Source organism: Camelus ferus, chromosome 6 (genome assembly GCF_009834535.1).
Source record: "Camelus ferus isolate YT-003-E chromosome 6, BCGSAC_Cfer_1.0, whole genome shotgun sequence".
Taxonomy (NCBI): Eukaryota; Metazoa; Chordata; class Mammalia; order Artiodactyla; family Camelidae; genus Camelus; species Camelus ferus.
The window spans coordinates 38,769,153-38,793,005 of NC_045701.1; the positions used below are offsets into that span (position 1 = coordinate 38,769,153).

The 23,853-nt window shown below is 36.5% G+C and overlaps 1 protein-coding gene across 4 annotated transcripts in view; it reads left to right on the forward strand.

Annotated features, from left to right (window-relative positions):
• The window catches only part of AKAP6 (A-kinase anchoring protein 6), a 466,205-nt gene that overhangs the window by 154,293 nt on the left and 288,059 nt on the right, over positions 1 to 23,853 (forward strand). Inside the window, exons 1-2 of one of the 4 annotated variants that reach the window (XM_032481853.1) lie at positions 22,953 to 23,075; positions 23,383 to 23,491. The exons of the other annotated variants lie outside the window; for them this stretch is intronic. Of the exons in view, the coding sequence (XP_032337744.1) occupies positions 23,065 to 23,075; positions 23,383 to 23,491 (120 nt within the window). The 5' untranslated portion in view covers positions 22,953 to 23,064. Of the gene's footprint in view, positions 1 to 22,952; positions 23,076 to 23,382; positions 23,492 to 23,853 lie in introns of those variants that run through there. 4 annotated transcript variants of the gene reach the window in all.

Below are 23,853 nucleotides of genomic sequence, written 5' to 3' on the forward strand. Positions count from 1 at the left end.
GAAATTAAGTTTCAGAAACATTAGTAGGTGATCAACTTGGGAGTCAGATCATTCTTTTTCAGCCCCAAGTCTAATGTTCTTTCTACTTTAGTGGAACAGCCTCACACCTTTCTACAGGTGTGAGAAGTTTTATTGGCTATATAGTATTAAATAATAGTTCTGGTTTTCTTGTACTGGATAGTCAAGATGAGTGGATATGAGGGTGGGGGCTCATTGGTTTTTTTAATTAAGACTAAGATCCAACCTATGTGTACTTTAATTCATCACAAGTAGGAATATGAGGGTTTCGAAGTGGGGATATAAATGAAATCCTGAGGTCCCTTTAAATCGGGGTATTCATGGTTCCTGAAGCAGGGAGAGGACTTGTTTTTCTCTCTCTCTTCATTAGTTGCTGCTACTTTGCCCAGTCTCCCTACTTCAAAATTTTGTATCTCAAAGGAGGGAAACATATGATCTAATTAAAGTGAAGTGGTACTGGGTGTGAATTACTGGGATCCTAACATGCAAGTGGGTGGAGCAAGAGATGAACGTCTTTTGTGAAAAATGTTAACAGATCATTTGATTTCCAGGTATGGCATTTGTAGAGACAGTGGTTCCCATCCTTGGCTGCACAGTAGAATCTCCTGGGAAGCTTTAAAAACCCATTTCTCAGGCCATGTTGTAGACCAGCTACATCAGACTCTGGACTTGGACCTAGGCATCAGTACTTTTGAAGACTCCACAGGTGATTCCAAATGCACCGTTAGAGCTGTTAGCCCCTGGAAGGAGACATTTTTGAGCAGAGGGCTTTTGGAGACATCTTGCTTGTTCCATGTGTTCTTCCTTTCCTCCCAAAATGACAGCAAGGAATTTACGGTCACTTATTTAGGAGCAAAGACTCCTACTTGACTCTTTTAAACTTCTACAGTTTCTCAAGTGACCTCATAAAGAAGTAAAAACAGTTGTGGGAAGGGAGTAAGTCCATGCCAGACACCAGCCTCTATGTTACTCTCTTAAATTTTTTACGTACTAAAGAACACTAATCCAGATAAAGTAAATGTTTCTCTGTTATTTGATTCTCACAAGAACTTTTTGAACTAGAATTATTGTACAGAGAAGTGTAGGCTCAGGGCTGCCCACCTATAGTTGTACAGGTTATATACAACTGGCAGCTTTTGAGGCCGTGCAGTGCACCTGCATAGCTTTCCACCTGCCTTGTTATAGGCCTGGGAGATAGCCTGAGCGAAGGGTACATTGAGTATGAAAGACAGGAGGGCCTTTTCCTCTGAAGCCAAGGAATGATGAATGATGTATGTTACTGAGCTTAGTGGAGATGCATTTTGAGGGACAACAAATATTTTGAATGCCTCAGAGGAATCTGGGCTTGATCCAATAGTCATAAAGACATCTATAAACAAATAACTTGGTAAAACCCTAGGTCTTCACATGAGTTTGTGGGTATGTGCATGGTAGTCTGGGAAGGGGAGAGATGTGAGACAGTTGTGAGGATGTTGTAAATTATAGAGAGCGGCTGGGCTTGGATGGTGGAAATGGGAAGTAAGAATAAGTCCATCAGACCAGGCAGCTGGAGCAAACCCAGAGAGGCAGTGGGGACATCAGAGGCGACTGCTTCTCTGGTTTGGTTTGCCCTTATCAGGCTCAAACTGAGCTATGTCTGTTGTCACTTGGCGTTAGGGTTGAGGGCTATATTTCTTTATATAAATGTGAATAGAATAAAAAAGAACAGGATAGAAATTTCTCCTGTGTTCATTTTAACAGTGTGGCTATTCTATTAGTGGGCTTTTTAGTGTAAGCTGTTTGTATTGTTCTGTGATACCTTAACCACCAATTTTATTTATTATTTGAATGAGGCAAATTTGCCACGTATGTCATTTAATGGAAAAGGAATGTGTGAAATGAAAAATGGAAAGTGTTCTGCTCTTCTCCCGAGTATAAGGTCCACTGGAGAACTGGTTCACGAGGAGGGAACTGGCTGAGTGAAATTATAAAGAAAGTCTTCAGTGCTCATTGCAGTTTTCCCTCTTTCCAGAAACCTAATTTCTATCAAAAGACCCTATAAAGTAATTCAAACAATAATGTTAAGAGTGGCTACAGCTCAAACTTTTGCTTCTGCAGAGCAAATTAATATCATCACACTGGCTAAAGGAATCCTCCTCTGTAACTGGAAGTCAGGTGTTAGTGACAAGATGGGGAGAGAGCCCTCCAAATTACACCACATAGGAGATTACCTTCTTGATGTACGTGTCTGTGTCCCCATCCTGGAAATCATTTAACAAGAGTGAAATACTGTTTTAAAAAGATAAAATTTTAACTGTAGTGTTTACCTTCCTTAATTTTCAGCTGTCCTCCCAGATAAAGAAAGTCCAAATGCCTGGGCAGGGCCGGTAAGTTCCTTCACAGTCTGGGCCCAGCTGGCCTATTGTTCCTTCTGACCTGTCCTCTCCTGCACCTCTAAAAAGCCAGGTCCTTTCAGAAATTCATGCCTTGAAACATGGTTTCTCTGTCTCCAGGAAATCACTTCACTCCTTACCTCTAACTTTTCTCTCTGGGAAAATTGCTACACATCCCCCAAATCACAGTTGAAGTGTCACCTACCTGGTGAAAACATTTTGAAGGCCCATCTGGTCAGTCCTTATGTGAGTTCTCCAGTGTTTTCATTTGGTGCCTACTGTAGCATGATGGTAGACACAGCATTCAATTTGAGTTATTACTACTATAACTGTTAGGAGGATTCCTATCTTTTCTCCTCCATAACTATATATCTCCGATGATTCATTTGTATGACTCTGAAATCAGGGCAGAAGAAAACAATCAGCATAGATACATTTCCTTTGATTATTTTGTTGATCGAATGCAAACCGATATACTTAGACCTGTGAATAATTAGCAGATTTTCCTTAGGGAAAGTTAGTTCACACCTATGCTGGAAGTCTGAGGGCATGCATATTTCCACTTTGTTTGACACGACATCCTAAACACGTTCCACTTTATAGATATGACTTGCGGGGGGTGATTCTCACCTCAAAACTCTGTTTGCAATTTCAAAAATAGTGCATTAATGAACATTTAGGGATAAATCATGTTGGTAATGAAAACTTGGTGTCATTAAAGTGTAGTTGCTGTAAGGAGACATTCAAAGATGACAAGGTATTTTAGCTGATTTATTTGAGTTGTTCTGTCCTATATTTTGTGGACAAATGTAGGATTTGTATAAAGTGGGTACAGATACCTCATTATTGTGGCAAAAACTATTTATTAAACACCTGCATGGACTTGATGGGGTCTGTTTAAATGTGTTATCCCTGGGTTGTATGTAAGTTGGATTCTGGTCTTCTGTAATGAGTAATCAACTCGGTAAATCAAAATGAATCTAAACTCTGCATGGATTAACACAGTAGCTGACATTATTTTATGTGCTTATGATTACATGCTTTCCTTTTTATTTGTCTCTTTTCTGCTTCTTATGATCTATATCTGTCCCTTCTTAATTAGTTATAAATCTGAGTTATCTATATTTTCAAAAATATTTCTTTTTTAACTTTCATAAAGTGTAGATATGTAAAAAATGTTAGAAAAAACGGTGAATTTTCTTCTCGGAGCTGATTGACCTCTGTTTTGTTATTGTTTGTTTTAGATTTTAAAAATTGTTGGGCTTAGCTTTTCCTACAGATCTATAAGCAATCAGATTTTTTATCTCCTACAGGATCACAAATAAGAATAAATATTGTATAGCTGTTTAATGTGGTTATTCAAAAATTCAATACATCTTTTTAAATACAATTCCTTAAGTGTGTTGCAGATTTCCAGAAGAAATTTACTGAAGCTTAAAGCGCAAGGCTTTTTAAAGACTATGGATTTACTTAATAGAATTTTATGGTCTCTGCTTGTGTATTTTATTTCATGTCAAACTTAGGTTCTTTTGTTTGTTTTATTTTGATCTTTTATCAGTATTTTTAATAAATTCATTAGTAAAAGATAGTTAAAAAAATCTCATTCCAAATTGAAGCTATTTAAGAAGATGAGTATGTTTTCCTTATATATCATGACTCCAGGAAACATTGCAGCACAAATTCTGTTTTCATTCATAACTAACTCAAAACCAGTGACTCAAGGCCTAGCACACATATCCTCTCTCAGCCCTCACTGCTCTCTTGATCCATAATTTAGCAACAGTGTTTGCCATCTTGCATTCTTACTTGCTTTTTCATATGTTGTTTTCTAATATTCTCAAACAAGTTTAAAAGATTTTTAAGGGAAGTTTCTACTTTTTTGTATAAGACTGCAAACATTTTTGGTCAGCTGATTGGCTGACTCCTTATATATCATTTTTAACTTGCCCTTCTGTTCTGAGTGGCATTAGCATACCAGGGAAAATATAACTTCCCAAGGATATTTTAGTGAAATAGTAAAATGTATTCATAATATGCATTTTAAAATTGGTATAATTGTTCACAGAAGTTTTGGGGTCGAGTTTTGGCCAAACAGGCAGAATTTTGCTGGGATAACTCAGAGCAAATTTGACGTTTTTCTTAATAAGAATGAGGTGATGAGTACCTTAATTAAATTCCTTGAAAATTAAGAGACTTCAGCTAATATAACCCCAAATTGGGGTCAAATTAAATATATAAGTCCTTTGCAAGTCCTTTATCAGTTCAGTTTTTCTAAATCTCCAGTGTAACACATATTCATGTTGGAAGGAAAGTGGAATTATGAACCAGCTCCATCTTTGACTACTTGGCAGTTTAATGTTCATTTACATCCATTCTCTGTCCAAGTGAGAGCAAGTGTGGAAATGTGCTCACTCATGATGTTCTAACAGCTCCGACAGTGGGAGTCCTGGTTTCAAAGGTTAAAACAGATACTCTGACATATTTAAATCTGTCATAAATCTACTCATGCATGCTGCTTTTTCTGTGGTAAGGAGAGTACAGGGGGAAGAACTAGAAACGAAATGCACTGATATCTTGATTAATGATGTTCAGGACCAAAGGTTCTCTTGCAAGGGAGGGAAAACGTCTATAAATCAGGCAAAGCTGAGTAGTTTTTGTTTGTAGTTGGATAATGACAGTACCTCAGTGGCAGCTTCTCTTTGTTCTCAACTGGAATAGGACCAAAATCTGGTGTCCAAGTTCTGTCACTAACCTTATGATGTGGCAACACCTCCCTTTTCTGGGTCTCATCTTCCTCATTTGTAAAATGAGGGAACTACAGGGTTCCTCCCAGCCCTAACATTTTTGGAAGATAACCAGGCATACCTTAAGTAAACTGTAAATTCTGCCAAGTTTGTGGCTTTGGCCCCCAGTCTTCTCTTTCTGCATCTGGATGAGGATCCTTCCTTCCTCTTAAAGTTCCTCAGATCCTTTTCTCTGCTAGTAATAATACTAACCAACTAACCTAGCATTTATGCTTTAATTCCTCAAAGTGGTTTCTATGCATTATCTCAGTTAAATCTTTATGATAATACTTGACCTCTGGTGTGGGACTTGAGGCACAGAGAGGTTAATTGACTTGCCTAAGATCACACAGCTAGAAAATGGTAGAGCTAGGAATAACAACGAGGTCTTTCCAATTCTAAAGTCTGTGTTAACCTTTTTTAGACTAGTAATTTCTTTGAGAATGTGATGAAAACTATAAACCATCTTCTTAAGATATTGCACACACATGCCCATAATATTTTGCATGCTATTTTAAGAGACCCTTAGAAATCCATTCACAGGGACTTCAAGTTAACTCCTGTAGTATACTATATCATACTGTTCATTTTTTCCTGATTTCAAAATGAGAAGATTCTGAGAAAGAGAGATACTGAAAATGCATACTTGATTCCACAGTCTTATGTTAGAAGGAAATAATCATCTGGATTCTTGTTTGCATTGTTTCTTCACATACCTGAACATCAGGAGCTTTGGGGGAGCTGCCCAGTCCCAGGTAGATGGTAGGATTGCAGGAGAGATCTTCACCTTGAAGAATTAACTTCCTGGGCTGCTTTTTAATACCTGAATTTCCTCTGCCCTCCACAAATGCTTTCTTTCCATAATTAGAGTTAAAGCATGAAAGATAAATGTCATTGGGATAAGTAATGCATGGTCTTACATTCACATCAAAATTATATGCCAGAAGCTTCCTTAGAAATTTTTTTTTTTTTTTTTTTTTTTGCTGGAGGAGAGATCTCTGGGCCCATTAATGGTAGACGAATGAGAAAGGCTTCTGAGAAGCCCTGTTGATAAACTGCCAGTTTTTAACCTCACATCATTTGGCTTGAGGACTGCTAATTGAATTCAAACAGAAGAAACTAAATTCTAAGCACATAGGTCATAACTGCTAAAACAGTTTGAAGCTATTAAAACTGAGTTGAAGCTGTCTTCTAGAGTTTTAGGGCATGTTGGAATGTCTCAGTTTTTTTTTTTTTTTTTTTTTTTTTTTTTTTTGATGGTGGTTTATTTAGTTCAAGCAGCCTCAGATTTCAGAAGCATACTGGGAGCAATGACAGTTTGATGTCCCACTAGTATCAACCAGCTTATAATGTTGGCATGAGAGTTCTATAAATCAGTGACAGTCAGTTGTCATCCCTACCCTCATGCCTCCCCACTTGCGGCTGGCTCAGAGCTGGCTGGAAGTGAGGCCAAGTGGAAAGCCCCCCTGATTTGGAGATGGCATCCTGATTCTCATCCCATCTACTCACTTAAGTTACACCAAGCAATTCAGTAATGAGTCTTAATTTCATTGACTGTAAATATTTATCTCTAAAGGCTAAAAATCAAGAAAAATCATTCTTCAGAAGAACATGGAAATCTCTCAGGTACTGCATAAACGTTACTAGTTCTGATTATAACTTCCCAGTCCAAACACTGCTTCCTGCTTTTGTGACTGTGCAGGGTGAGCTGTCAGGTGTGTATATGTGTATGTGTGTTAGATTTGTGGCAACTGTATATACTGCCAATCACAAGACTATCTTCTATCATTTGCTTTTTGCCATTAAAACACAATAAAATATAGCCTTAGTTAACAAGGCCTGCAAGGGGCAGAACATATTTCATGTGACATTCTTAGTTAACAGAATGAAATAAAGAACAAATTTGACTTTATATCATAATAAAGGTTTTTGTTTTTTTTTTTACTGTGTATTGGTATACTTTCTCCTCAAATTTCAAGTGTATAGTAGTGAACATATCTAAAATCTTTTTCAGAATTACAGCTACTGAAGCTTTTGAGGTAATCATTGGAATATCATTTTCACAAAATAGAGTAATACACATTTAGTTGTAATAAGAGATATATGCTGAAAGTTTCCTCCTTGTTTTTTCAATATCCTTTTTGGGATTTTTTTTTTCTCCTAAAAAGTGGAATAAGGGAAAGATCCAATTAACTGAGAACCTTAGTTAATTATAGTTTGACTCTTAAGAGTGCTACAATTTGGGCCAATTTGGTCTTTAAGGAGGATTTTTAAAATCCCAAATATAGAAGAAAAGCCTTCTACATGAATATGTTTACTATAGCTTATTTATGATAGCAAAATATTAAGAAAAACACAAATGGGAAAAATGGTTTCATTATTATATTTCATCTACCTAATAACCTGAAAGTGGAAAAAAACAATTGACTTGGGGGAAAACATTGTTTTAGGTTTTCAGATAGATTGGAATTTGGAAATAACCTGTGAATAGACAAACACCTCTCCTGCTTCATGCAGATCTAAAAGTCAAATTAGCCTTTAGTTAGTTTGCATGACTCCCTAAGAGTAGATTTTATACTGTCTGGTACTTGAGAAAACAAGGTATTTTCTTGGTTCAGTACATTTTGATATAATTGAAACTAGTAAGTAGAAAACATGAGCTTCCTAATCACTACAAATCCATTCAATGAGTTGAATAATTTATCATCCCTTCAGAAATCTGGCCCTACTTTCAATGCTCCAGCTTCTATTTTCTGCTCCTTTCCATTTATCACTCTTTATTTCTGGTCTTTTCTGCAGAGCTAGCACAGAGGATATAGCTTTCTTGTCATAAAGCTATTTATTTGCTAGTATGTGAACTGGGATCTAGGAAAATTGCTAAATTAGTATAATCATGCCCAGGTACGGAAACCACACATATAAAACATGGGCTGGGATCTCACGCTGTAGGTACAGCAGCTCCTTAGATAAACCTGTAGTGGACTGATTTATTCCTGTATCTTCTGGTTGTCTCCTGAGCACAGATTGGTTGATTTGTTGTTGTTGTTGATGTTTAAACAAAACATTTTATGTTTTTTCTGATTACAAAGTACACATAGTCATAAAATAAATATCAGTGTCCTCTGTGCTGTCTGAATCAGTAGCCACTAGCCAAATATGGGTATTTAAAATGAAATTAATTAAAATTAAATAAAACTTTAAAAATTCAGTTTCTTAGCCACATTTTAAATTGTTGTTAGCAGCAATTGTATTTGACAGCACAGAAGAACATTTCCATAGTTGCAGGAGTTCTGTTGAACAGTGCTGATCGATGTTTTAATCTGTACTTTTTCCACTTCTTTTCTTTAACTCAAAGGTAAGTTGTGGCCATATTTCTATTTAAATGACTGTATAGTTCTGTGCTACCATGTTTAATGCTGTACAATAATCCCCTGTCCGAATGTGCCTTCATTTATTTGCCAAATCTGCTAACGATGTACATAATTGTTGCTTCTATTTTTCCCTATTATAAAATTGTTGTGATTATTATCTTTGAACATATATCTTTTTGTACTTGTGTGAAATATTTAAGATTCATACATATTACAGAGCTGCCCTCCAGACTGCACCAATAAATATTCCCCTTGATTGATTGTGAGAGAGGCACTCGTATCTACTGGGGCAAGTCACTGAACCTCTCTAAGTCTCATTAAATTTTTCTATTCAAAATAGGAATAATAATACCACTTACCTTACTGGATAGTTACCAGAAATGAAATAATATATGTGAATACTTTAAACAAATAAAAGGAAAGTGCTGCTGTCATATATGATATTCATATTACTAAGCCATCTGTTGGTTGTAGGGATGGAAGTCAGAGACCCTCAGTCCTCTGTGATCTAGTTTAACACCCAAAATAAGGAATAATGATAGTGGTAGTGGTGAAGAGAACATGCCTTTGAAGACTTCATCATGGGAAAGGGACCCCTGGCTTCAGAAACATCATTTATTGTTGTAGGCATAAATACACCAATACAAAGGTAGGATTTTTCATACATGAACATATAGGCAAGTGGGATAATTTTTGTTTTAACGTTAGAATGAAGATAAACCTGAGAGATTATTCAACCCCACTTCTCATTCTGCAAGTGAGAAAATAGAGGTCCATAGAAGTTAACTGAGCTCTCAGATTCACATAGCTAACAAGGCCCCGCTCTTCTGAATCTCCACATGGCATCCTTTCCTCAATATCCCACTCTAAATTACGAGGTCAGATGGTGGCAGAATTTGTACTGTCTCTCAGATGAAGTTTAAGCCAGTGTTGCAATCCAGTTTGACTGCTAGTATTTATCTAGAAGTTTATTCTTGTAGTAAATGCTTATATAGGCTAACTGGGCCATTTAAAAGTCAGGCTGCCAAATGCTAATTTTTAGCTTAGCTATTTAAAGTCCTATAGTGATAATAAAACTTTTCAAACTGAATTTTTAAGTCAACTTACAAATTAAATCTGTTTCTTATGAATTACATCCAAGTTAGGCAGCATTCCTGGGAAATGAAGTTTCTTAGAGTTTGGTGAAGCTCTCAGTCTCTGTCTTTAACTCATCTCTGAAACTTGAACGTAATACCTTAATTTACTTTATGGCTTTATATAACAAACTGTAAGGACGGACAGTTTCAAGTTATGCAAGAGATTTTAATCAGCCTGCAAAACTAACCAGATGGCCGCAGCCTTCCCACAGTTTGAATATGCCTTCAAAGTCCTTTTCTTGAGTGTCCATGCCTAGTTGCCTTCCTTGGAATCTCTCTTTTCACTGGCATTTTTTTGCACGCCCAATAACTGCTAGCAAAACATAACTTAGAGAAATTAAGGTTGATGGCCCTCCTTCTATTTGCATCTGGGTCATCTCAGACACACAAGAGATCCTAAATTTAGAAAGGGCAGACAGCGAGGCATGTAGTGGATTTCAGCTCAGTGAGAATGCTTGTCCTTCTGCAGGAACCAAAGACTTGCAAAATTTCCGGGCAGAGCACAGGTTCTCGTGTGGCCTCTGATTCCTCTATCACAGGGCTTTCCATACATGGCAATACTTGGTCTTATACTTGCTGATATAAAGCAGTAGAAAATGAGGTGACACAATGTAAGGACAAATGGTTTGCTGGAGCAGACCCATAGGGAGATAAAATCAAGTTTTCATTATAATTTATACAAGACGAAAGGATGCAGATAATACACACTTCTAGATGTTTAAGGAGTTGTTTTTTTATTTCACATTTCTTTTGCTATATAGTTAGAGGCATATGATTATAGATTTGAAACGGATAGCGTTGTTTTTCCAAACACAAATGCTTTCTTATGTTAAATTGTTTTCTTTCTTTCATTCATTTAAAAATTTGTGTTTTTCTTAAATATACAGCAATTGGATGGTGTGTTTCTCTTGAACATGCAGCAATTGAATGTTGTGAATATGAGAATTATCCATTGGAAGAATGTCTCACGGTATTTGCCAAGTTGTAATCAAATATGGTTTACTCAAAGTCCCAAGAAGTTCTTCCTTAAAAATAAATTTACTTTTCTTCCCTTTTTCATTGAACCAAAATTGGTTTACTGCAAAGTTTTCTTTTTCATGCTAGGGAAAAAATAATGGTGAGCCTTAGAGTCCCTGTCCCCTTTGTCTCCTTTAGAGTGAGCGACTCTGATCTGTTTTTATCAGTGCTGTCCTATTTTTTAAATTACATAACATTTGTAACTTGCCCCAAACCTACTTTGGAAGCACACGAAGTATAAATCCCAAACAAATGTCTGAGTTTACTGTCCATCTGCCTAGATGAAATGGGTTGGTGGGGGAAGGTGATTGGTCAAAGTAGGACATTCTGGAGTGGTTGCTTTGATGAGAGTAAGGGATAGAGAAAGGGATTTTGTTGTTACCTTTACCTCATTTTTAAGGGCTGAAATTTGGGGGATTTTTGTTTGGTTTTTTGCTTTTAGTGGTAAAGAAGTATATGTAGAAAAGGGGAAAAATACATGCATTTCAAAAATTTTAAATGGGTTAAGAATGAACATGTTTTTAAGAGATGGTAAATGCATAAAACTATTTGATTATAAACCAGGTGCAATAATTGTGCTAAGTCCAATAGGATCTGTGGAAATTGGTCTAGATAATATCAGAATGCTTTATATGAAAAGCAGCATTCACCATGGTTTCACTTTAATGCTGAGCAGTCTTTGAATGACATACAGTGCCATAGTATTTAATTTAGCAAATCTTTCAAAATGAAAAGTAGAAGTACTGTCTTTCTTCACAGAAATGTAGCTCAATTTTGACTTTAAACGAAATAAGAAGTAGAGATCAAAATTGTTTTTACAGCACAGGGAACTATATTCAGTTTCTTATACTGACATAAAGGAAAAGAATCTGAAAAAATATGTATGTATATGTGTAACTGAATAGCTTTGCTGTACGCTTGAAACTAACATTGTAAATCAACTACACTTCAATTAGAAAATTCTTTTTTCAAAAATCAAAACCCAAAATACAGAGTGAAAAGCTATAATACTATGTAAACAAATCACCAAATACAACTGTTTTCAGAAGTAAACATGCAAGATTTTTTTATTTCATTATCAAATAACAAAAATAAGTAGCTGATAGCGAGCCTTATAAAATAAATTATGCTTTCAAATTGAAACAAATAATTTTGGTAGATGTGAAATCTAATGGTTTAATAATGGTTTGTAAAATGGCGGGGTCAAAATATCTATTTCAAAATAGGTACCTTAAATTGTCATGTATCTGTGGGTGGCAGGCAGGGCTGGTCATGACCAGAGTCAGAGAATTGAATCATGTCCATGGGCCTCAAATATACCTCCTAATGGACTTGCTACCTCATTAGTGCTAATAATTATATACATTTTTCAAAGAAAGATATTATCTTACCCAAGAAGAGAGAATAACACATGTGAGGAGAAATAATTTAATATGAAAAAAATCAATTGTCTTAATATCCAAATAAATGATAGTCTTCAAACTACTTTGGAAACTTCAAAAAGCTTAATAGAAATTATACATTTGTCCATGGTATGGTTTCAGAGATTGATATTTTTTACTGCTTTCTGTCTGAAATTCTATCAAGCCCATGAGGTTATTAATATCTCTTAGTCTCATATTGGTCAGGGAGCTCTGAGAAGCAGTTGTACTTGTCATTGAATAAAAAGAAAAAAATGAAAAATAATAATTTCTAAGTAAATGTAGCTTTTCCAGCAGGCACAATCTTTCAGATTATGGGGTTTATGGTGGGAAAGGATTAGCTATAGTGAGATACCTGACAAAAGAGGTTTACTGATGAAGACAAGGTTGAGGAAACACTGAATTAATCTAAGAATAAGGCCTTGTCATCTACCGAGTAGGGACCGAGGAATTTAATATAGAAGAGATAGGTTTTGATCAAGTCGGAGAGGGGATGAGCCTGAAGATTCCTGCCAATGGGCATTTTTAGCAATATCAGGTGAAGTCATGAAGATTCTGAACCTTATTTTAAATGCTTCACATTTTGGCCCCAAATGGCCCTGGTTTGGAGTGGAGACAGCTTGAAATCAAAAACTTGCCTTGACTAACTGAGAGTTCTCTGTATAGCACACATGGTGAGAATACCCCTTCCGCCTTGTTCTCAGCATGCAGCCAGGGCAGGCAAAACTCAGAAATCCCAAGCTTCTTATTTATTTCAGATCAACTTTAGGACTTCAGCACAGTGCTGGATGGGAGAGTGAAACCAAACAGAAAGATACTTTTGTGATGACCACACTGGAAATTCTTCCCTGTGTGCTGCGGGGGCTGACATCCTGATTAAGTTCAGGCGCCTGGTGAAGCTGCACAGACAGGGCCCAGTCTCTGGACCCTGCTTCTTGTCTACATCATAAACATGGATTTCTGAATTGTTCCTGTTGACATTTCATCTCTGTTCAGAGGCCGTAAACCTTACTCATATAATTGGGACCCAAATTATGACAAAATGGAAAGTTCAAGCATTTCCCTTGCATTCACTTACCTGAAACCTTCCTTTCCCAACTTTGCAAGGCTGACCTGGTTATCATTTTAGCAAATCATAATAATTTACTTTGCTAGGTTGAGGTTCCATCCATTTTGCTACAGATATTCCCTAGTGATCAAAGTCACATCCTTTTCAGTCTGCCTACTTGATAGCAAGTTAGTGTGAATGAAAAACCTTGGCATATATATGGAAGTATACAAAAGAATGTTAAGTCGTTCAAGATGGCAATTCCTTTACTACCCTAAAGCTGTATTAACAGTTAAAAATATATCGTTTGCTTTCATTTTCTAAAAGGAATCCAGAGCAGAGAGAAATCTACTTAGAAAAGAGAAATTTTCACATTAGGGTAATGCATCTTAATTCTACTTATGTACATTTATATATATAGTTTGATATTAGAAGCTTAGAGATGTAATATTGCCCTACTGTTAACTTGAAGCTTTTAAATTTCAGGTATATCACTTTCTTCCTCACTAAAGGATAAATACTGACTTCATAAAATTCATGGATAGTAATGATGTTGCCTACTTTCCACTGATGATGGAAGCTGTGCAATTATATGTGTTGCTGATGCTATACTTAGTTTTGTATATTCTTGTCTTAGGAAATTTTCCTGTATTATATGTAATTGCAAATGCCCTAAATGTATTGTTAGTAGGCACAATAGTAATAAAGAAAATGAGCAACAGAAAAGGTTTATTACTATACAAAATTGTTATTTAAAAAAGAGAATAAGAAGCAGAAAACAAAACAAGAGAATAAATATAACAAAACAGAAACAGACTCACAGATACAGAGAATAAACAAGTAGTTGCTAGAGGGAAGAGTAATGAGGGGATGGGCAAAATTGGTGAAGGGGATTAAGAGGTACAAACTACTAGTTATAAAATAAGTAAGTCATAGGGAATATAGTCATTAATATTGTAATAACTTTATATGGCGAGTAATCTATAAAAAATGTTGAATCACTAAGTTATACATCTGAAACTAATATAATATTGTAAGTTGACTATACTTCAATTTTTAAAAAAGAGAGAATAAGAGAATGTAGTGAAAGCATGCCAGAAAGATATGCCCACAAAACATATGGAAATGATACCTCATATTTCCAACTGAGCCAAAAGCAATTAAGAAAATGATAGAAGCTATGAAATAAAAACATGAACCAGAAATAGAAAAACTCAGAAGTATGATAATTGAAGAGAAGGAATGTTTTAACAGAGGTAAAGAAAATCAGGAAAAAATTAGAAATAAAAGGAAAAATGATTTCAGAAATAAAGACTTTAAGGAAGGAACACAAGGGGCAGGTAAACACAACAGCTAATACCTTAAGAGATACAGAATATGTAAAGAAGGAAAGATATTTATAATAGCCCCCAGTGGAAACAGCCCAAATACTTATTAAGTGGTGAACAGATACAGAAATTTTCATGTATCTGTAAAGGAATAGTACTTACCAATAAAAAGAATGAACTAATTATACATGCATCAACATGAATAAATCTCAAAAGCATTATCCTACATGAAATAAATCAGACACAAAAAAGACTACATGCTGTATGATTCCATTTAAATGACATTCTAGAAAAGGCAAAATATAGGGATAGAAAGCAGATCAGTGGTTTGGAAGTTTATGTATGTGGGGAAGAAGGAAGTGATTGACTACAGAGAGGCATGAGAAAACTTTTGGGGAGATGGAAATGTTCTATATGTAGGTTACACTCCTACTTAAAATTTCCAAAGCTTACCAAACTGTATATAGTTGGCCCTTGAACAATGTTGGTTTGAACTGAGCATGTCCACTTATATGCAGATATTTTTCAGTAATAAGTGCCACAATACTACACCGTCCATGTTTTGTTGAATTTGAGGATGTGGAGGAACCGTGGCTATGGAGGACTGTAAGTTTTAACCCTGTGGTGTTCAAGGGTCAACTGTACTTAAAAAAGATTAATTCAAATGCATGTAAATTACACCTGAGTAAAAATAAATAGAGTTAAAAAGGATTTGAGAGAGAGTAACAGGTTTCTAAGATTAAACATGCACAATAGGAATCTCCAAGAAAGAAAACAAAACAGTGGAATAGAACAAATATTAACATCTCTATTTTATGAAAACTTTTTTGAAATAAATTTTAAAATGATTAAAAATTATATATTGGAAGGGAAGTACACATATGACGGAAAAAAAATCTACCCGTAAAATGAGAAACTATTGGACTATAAAAAGGAGGAGAAAAAAATCCTATGGTCATTCAGGTTAAACAACCAAGTCTTTAGATCTAACTATCAATTTCCAAGAAACATAGGGGATAGGAGGATGTGTTAATTAATACCATGGGGTTGCAATCAGCAAAACCCAGACTGTGTGAAATGTGAAACTCTACAAGACAGACAACCCAACTTCTTCAGCAAAATTTCCTAGAAAGAGAGGGAGATGGAGAGAGAAAACCTATAGATTAATAGTGATACGAAAGCTGTATTAACCAATCAATGTGAGGAACTTGTTTGGATTCTGATTCAAAATTCAAGCTTTACAAATAAGATGTATATTGGGGAATTGAGGAAATATGGACACTGATCAAATATTTGATAAGAAATTAATTTTTAAGGATAAAATAATGGTATTGCAGTTGTGTTTAAAAAGAGGAGCCCTTGTCTTTTAACAGTACATATTAAAATATTATTTAGATGAAATGACAGGATGTCTAGGATTTGCTTCAAAATAACTGAAGGTTGAAATGTCCATTGACAGATGAATGGATAAAGAAGATGTTATATATTTATATATATGTAAATGGAATATTACTCTGCCATTAAAAAGAATGCAATAATGCCATTTGCAGCAATGTGGATGGACCTAGAGGTTATCATATTAAGTGAAGTAAGTCAGACAGAGACAAATATTATATGATATCACTTATATGTGGAACCTAAAAAAAGATACAAATTTTATTTATAAACTAGAAATAGACTCAGAGACATAGAAAACAAACTATGGTTACCAAGGGGGAAAGTGGGGGAGGGATAAATTAGGAGTTTGGGATTAACAGATCCACATTACTATATATAAAATAGGTAAACAACAAGGACCTACTGTATAGCATAGGAAACTATATTCAATTTCTTATAATAAGCTATAATGGAAAAAAAGCTATAATGGAAAAGAATATGAAAAGTATACGTATGTATGTATACGTATAGCTGAATTGTTTCCTTGTACACCTGAAACTAACATTGTAAATCAACTCCACTTTAATTTAAAAAAAAATTTTAAAACCCTGCAGGTTGATGGGAGTGGGTGGAAACTTAGATGAAGAAGATTGGCCAAGGATTGATAACTATTTTTGCTGGGTTATGGGGACATGGGAGATCATTGTCTTCTCTCTGCTTTTGTGTGTTTGAAATTTTCCATAATAAAAAGTTCAAAAAACAGAACAACTAAGTTATATAAGATATTTACAAACCTGCAGTGAAAGCATTATCATTCTCCAGGATAAGAGACTTAGAGAGGTGATATTTGCCCCAGAGCATGTTAATTAGGAAGTGTCAGAATCAGGAATCCAGTCTTGATCCTCTGACACTACTAGTGTCTTGACTCTACTTGTCTAAATCATGCTGTCTTAAAAGTAGAGGTGACTCTTTTTTGTTTTTTGTTTTTTGGGGTAACTCTTCCCAGTGCTCTGATCAGTATGGGAGAGGGCAGAGTTCCAAGTTGGTCTGTGATTCCATTTTTTACTTCTGAGTGAGACTCCCAGTCTTTTCCTCAGCTTACCTTCGGCACTGCGCTTTTGTGCCAAGCTCACCTTTCTGCTTCTTCTGTCATTGTTGGTTAATTTTCCCTGTTTTATTTGCTTTCAGTTTCTATTTCCTTCCTTCCTTCCTTCCTTCCTTCCTTCCTTCCTTCCTTCCTTCCTTCCTTCCTTCCTTTCTTTTTCTTTCTTTCTTTTTCTTTCTCTCTTTCTTTCTCTCTCTTTCTCTCTCTTTCTCTTTTTCTTTCTTTTTCTTTCTCTCTTCCTTCCTTCCTCTCTCTTTTCCTTTCTTCCTTCCTTTCTCTCTTTCTTTTTCTTTCTTTTCTTCCTTTCTTTCTTTCTCTTTCTTTCTTTTCTCTCTTTCTTTTTCTTTCTCTCTTTCTCTCTTTCCTTCCTTCCTTCCTTCCTTCTTTCTTCTGTTGTTTCCTGACTTCCCTATTTGTTCTCCATCCATCAGGTGACTTTTCAACTGCTGACTACAGCCCTTCTCTTCCTGGTTGTGCTGTATGTATTATTCATTCTCCCTCATTCTCACCCTAATGATCACCTCCCTTTCAGAGAGTTGGATTCAGGAGTTTGAGAAACTGAATCAGCAAAGGAAACTCTTGTGAGGCAGTTCTCTTGAGATAGGAACCCAAACAGTAGCATTCAGAATTGAGGAAGATTGGCAATTTTTCTATTCAAACATTAGTATGAGAGGAACCCGGGCACCTTGGACAAACTAGGCACCCCATTAATATTTACAGATGATGTCAATGAAGAGGAAATGAAATGACACACTCAGAAGGGCTAGTTTCATGACAAAGATATTCCTTACTCTGTGCATTTTGAGGTGTTGGACTCCGTTTTCCTCCCTGTCTGCTTTCTTTCTTTTTTTTTTAAACATTTTTTAATTGCGTTATAGTCATTTTACAATGTTGTGTCAAATTCCAGTGTAGAGCACAATTTTTCAGTTATACATGAACATACATATATTCATTGTCACATTTTATTTCGCTGTGAGCTACCATAAGATCTTGTGTATATTTCCCTGTGCTGTACAGTATAATCTTGTTTATCTAGTCTACATTTTGAAATCCCATTCTGTCCCTTCCCACCCCTTGCCCCCTTGCTTTCTATATCCAGGAAATGAATACACAGAGCCTTGTCAGACAATGTCTTCCCCTTCCATGGGCTGAAGGTCAGCCCACCTAGTCACTGTAGCACAGAAACACTAGATTAGGAGCTCCTTGAGGGCAGGAACTTTGTTGATTCAAGTTTGCATCTCTGTTCTTAGGCACCCTGTGATTGTGGGGTGTTGCAGGATGTCATCTCTATTGCTCGGATCAAGGTCCTGCTAGGTCACACATCTATGCTACCGGGACTTAAGGCAAAACTGCAAAACAGGACTTCTGTTTGTGGTGTATTCTGTTGTCCTTCCACCTCCCATCTTTGTCTCTCCATTCTCTCTCTCTGGTACTCTACACTCTCCTGTCGTTTTCCCCAGATCAAGCCCTCCCAAAATCACAGTAACCTCCAGAGACTAGCCAGTACCCAAGTGTCCTGTGTTCTTACTGGACTTGCCCTCTGCTCTAACTATTCTAAACCACCTTTCTCAACATCGTTATTTCTAGGATACTGATCTGAGATAGAGCATTTGTTTAAAGTGACTAGTAACAAGATGTGATAACAGGTAGGTTTAGCCCAAATTAATCACTGCTTAGTGGAATGTGTGAAACAGATTGTCTTAAACTCCATAGTGATGCTGCTGGAAGAGGTATTAAGCATTCCACTAGAAAATTTGCTGATCCCTCCTCTGCTTTGTCACTCCTTCCTGACTGATGGGATTTATCATGAGAACTGATGCAGTTTTGGGGAAGTACTTTCCTGTCCTCCCACGAGGCCTAGTGCCAGGAAGTAATTTCTAGGTATTGTTTGGTAAAGTTCATCAACTTACTTTGAAGCCGGCCTATGAAACTAATCCAGGAAGTCAATAGAGGGATTTGTGTTGCTCTTAAAAATCTCAAAGGGAAGAGATCTTCACAACTTCCTTTGTATGTCAATGTATTATAAACTTTGTGACCATTAAGGTTCTCTAATGTAACTTAAGAACAATTTAAAAACACATATACAAATATTCATGTATTTTAAATAACTGTTAGTTTATGTGACCTATTAAACTATCAGTAGATTCCTACTGTGTGTCCTAGAAGTAGAAAACTTTTGAAACATGCCCCATAATCTGTATAATAAACTCATGATCAATTTTGAATTCCATCTGTGAGAAAGTAGGCAAGATATAATGATTAATTAAATCATTAAGAATTGAATCCTGGCAGGGGACAGTATTTTGTGTACATCATATAAAGTTTACTTGTATTGTAGCACCACCTAGTGTTAATAGAGAAACCTGTTCTCTACAGCTTTCCTGCTTTCCTTGCTAGTTACAGAAACAGATCCCTAAAGCATGCTCTTGGTCAAAGAAATGCTGCTCAAAGATGTTTCTAAGTTATGAAATACAGGCTGCATTATATGTTTCTGAAATGAAGGACTATAATTTAAGTTACCTGATTATCAGAATGGACATATTTATTGACATGCATATATGACATTTTATCTCTTTTAAGCCTAATGTCTGTCTTTTTAATGTCCTAAAAAAATAGCCCGTGGATGTTGGGAAATTACTGATTTTCTTTAACTTCAGTTGCCTTTTCAATGAACAGATTTTTAAATGGTGACACATCAATTCCTGCAAATGTATTGATGCCACATTAAGTCTGGGTTAGTACTTATGCACTGCCACCCCAAACAGAGAATCTTCACTGCTAATAAAGCTGCAAAACCATCAGCAGGAGTACTGACATTTACAGCTTTGCTACCCAAAATATGGTCCATGGACTGGAAGCTTGGGCAACACCTGGGAACCTGCTAGGCATGCAGAATCTCTCCTGCTGCCCCAGACCTACTGAATAAGAGCCTGCAGCTTGACAAGATACCCAGGTGACCCACATGCCCTTTAAAATATGAGAAGCACTGTTGTAGAGATGTAACTCCTGCTTCTGCCTGCCCCCTGCCCTGCAAAGAGTGGCTGTCAGTCAAACAAAGACTAAGGACTTTCATTTTAATTTTGGATTTACAATATTGTATTTTTGGATAAAGTTACATGATTTTCTTATCTGACTCATGGCTTATTCCATATAAATTGTATCATTGCTGTTGGGACTCACATTAGCAACTGAACAAAGTCACAGTTCTTTCCTACTGAATCCATCCGCTTCATCTCTCCAGAAACATAATTAGGGAGCCATTTAAAACAGCTGAGAGGAAAATTGCCAACTTTGAAATTGTAGGGCATGCAAAAGCTAACAAAATATTTAAGTTTGCTGGGGTAGAAAGACTCATAGTTTGAACAGACAGTAGGAGGTGAGGCTTAAATAATTCCTGACAATTGAGGTAGAAAGGAACACTTACAGATTGCATTATTGTTAAAGGTGGAAATTTTGAAGCTTGATTTTTCTTAAGCCTTAGTTTTTATCTTCTTTGTTTCTTTATTATGTATTTAGCAAGTTTAGTATAAAAATAATAAAACTTTTTTGATTGGTGTTCAGTTAGCTCATAAGTTTAACAAATTAATATCTTTCACAAATTTAGTATAAAGTTCCTAAAACATTTTAACCTATCAAATAATCTCAAATACCTTAGATGAATAATAGCATCAACTTAGCTTAACTAAGCCAATCTATGTGCTTAGACAAATTAGAGAATATAATAAACCAAATAATAAGCTAGATTCTTTTATATTAAAGTTTAATCAAATTCTTTTAAAAATTGAAATGTTTACAATGTTTCAGTTGTACAGCATATGTACAGTTATATATAAATATTTTTAATTTTATTAAAATCACAGCTAGTATCTATTAAACATTTCAAATCAAGACTTCAAGGCAATATTATATTACAGATTCTTTAAAACATTCAACAATTTTAAATAATAAACACAGAGATTATCTCCATAATTATAAAACTTAGTACTACATTTAGCACAAGGTAGCAATGGCTTATGTTATCATCTCTATACTTATTTCTACATTTTCCTGGTGTTTCACAGTCACACAAATGTAGGAAGCTGAAGTTATTTCATCCATGACCAGTTCTTTAATTCAGTTACGAACAGGTAAAGTAAAACACTGTGGTTCAGAATTCAAATCCTAGGTGCTACTTTGGAAACCATAGATTACTATGCTGAACTTCCTTATACATAATTTAAATCTTCCCTGCCAGTGGGGCAGTCCAAGTCCATGACTGTCAGCTAGGACTTAGTTTCATAACCCAGTGCATCACTTGTACCCAAGGTGTATTCCACCTTTATTCAATTTTTATTGTAAACTTTTTTGACATTCTCTCACCCAACTGGAATAGATGGAATTCCATACCCCCTACCAGGGCTGCAGCTAATGTCTTCATTGCACAGAATTAATTGAAACCTGCACCCCTACCCAGGGTATAGACTGCCTTTTTAGTTCTTATCTGTCTCATCTGCCTCCATTTTACAGTCATTCTGTTGATGTCCCCTGACTGGAGTTTGGCTAAGAATGAAACACTGGACATTTTGTTGCTGGACTCCACTGAGTAAGCACGTGCGGCGTGCGTTTTCGGTTGTGACTTTTGTGCTGGCAAAATTATTGTGTATAAACCAAGGAAAAATAGTCCTTATGAAATTCCTTTCACACTTTAAAATATAGAAACCTGGTGAATTGTTCCTTAAAAGAAACCAGAGGTTTGAGAACATACTTGTCCTGGTAGCTTGGGTTCATAGGAAGCAGATTCTGAGGCTCTGAAATTTGCTGCTTGAGGCTTATGGGAATGAATCATTGGGAAATACCTGAGAGAGGTGAGGGACTCAACTCAAGCAGGGGGAGGAGTTGAACCACAGTGCAGCTGCCAGAGAGGCCTTAGTCATTCCTACGGGGAACTCCACAGAGTTGTGCCCCCACTCCTTCCCTGCCAGGCTTTGTACCTCCTCCCACTGAGCAGACATTGGATGTGGAAAGCTCCCAGGGAAGGGTGTGACCTTGGGTGAGGCATCTGAGGGCAATTCCCAGAGAGGATCTCAGCTGAGATCAATAAGCAGCCAACACTCGTGGCAGCTGGGGGAATAAGTGCCTCAGTCAGAAGTGGTGGGGGAGTAAAAATGCTTCCCCCAGCATTCACTGAAGTGTTTTCTCTATTATTATTGTTATTGTTATTGTTATTATTATATTGAAGGGCTTGGCCTAGAGAAGATCATGGTCTTTAGCCACGGAACTTAATTCTAGGAGAGGCAATGTAACAGCAGATGGATCCCTATAATGCAAATGAAAATGCCTCTCTTTGCTGAGAGGCATTGTGGAGAACGCATGAAAACATGGCCGTGATGTTGGCAGGGAGATGGTAACGAAGTTCTCTGAACCAACTGTCTCCTGCAGCTGTGAAAAGACACACAGTCTGGCTGCCAACTGTTAGGCTCATTGTGCTTTGGCTGAATGTAGTTCCTTCTTATGTCAACTTGCAATTCTGTGTCGAAGAAAATTGGTCTGGTCTGCCATCATCTCCATCTCTTAGCAACTAAGAGAGATTGAAACAACAGCTGGGTAATTTGATATTGGGCACTTAAGGTCGTGAAATGGAATATAATGGCTGTTTGTATTAAAGGGGAAAAAAAGAGAAAATGATGTAACTCTAATGCTTAGAAATGTTTGGAATTCTACATGGGTTACAAAGAGTGAAAATCTAGTTTAAACTGGTTGGGCTATTCTTCTGTCAGAATGATTAAAGTTGAGTCCAGAAACACTCCCAAATGCCTATATTTGCCTGAATATCAATTTCTGTGCAACGTTGGAACTGCAATGTGAAAAATAGTTTCTATGTTCTGCATTTATTTTCTCAAGATTGACCTACTGCTTTCTTACCATAAATTTTGAAACAGTAATTCCAATATAACATAGATTACAGCTTAGAATTATATTTTATTTTGCTTTTGGTAGGCAATGGGATGGGGACCAGAGCTGAAGACGGGAGATAATGAGGGATGGTCCTCAGAGGCAGTGATGGGCTGGAAGCCTGCTTTGTAGGCTGTTCACACTATCTCCAAGGTGTATGCACAACAGGTAATAATGGAATTGTGAGTTTGAAAACTAGAAAATGAAAAGCCAAGTGAAATTGTTGATAGCAAGTTGTTTCCTTCTTCCCTGGGGCCAGTAAAGAGGCCATCTGGTTTTCAAATTAGGAAAGCCAGAAAATACAGTGTTTGCTCTCAGAATGAGTCAAATGTCATATGCTAATAAAATTCAAAAGCAGAAAGAGAGAAAGCAAGAGAGAGGGAGGAGGGGAGAAGAGCATGGAGGGAAGAGCATGGAGGAGGGAAAAAAATGCCTACTTAGTTGGGCACACTGCTTTCTGCTTACATTCCTGTAGGTTTATAATTCAAGCATTTTGTAACTGTTCAGTAAACCTGCCTGGACAAAGTTCATTTGAAGGGGTGTGGATTCTAGGCAAGAGGACTGAAAATCTAGCTCTTTACATGGTGAGTAACTGCCCGGTCTTGTTTCTCAGACTAACTTGTTCATCCACCGCAGATGCAGCCTTCATCCCTGCACAGTAGGCAGAAAGTCATTGTTTTCTTTGCTTGGTTGGTGGTTTACTTCCTTGTCACCTTCTCACACAATTGGGCCATGGGCTTACCGCTGCTCTCACCATGAGCAGCCTTGTCTTTTTCCATCAATACCTAGAGAATTTAATTCCTTCCACATACAGTGATTCCAGTTCCTGAACAATTGTTTGGTTTTGTGACATGACAGCTTTGTGAAGAGGTGAAGTGAAAATTCACTGAGAAATAGATCTCTTCTTATCCATCCACTTGCTTACCTCTGGGTTCTCCAAGACCAC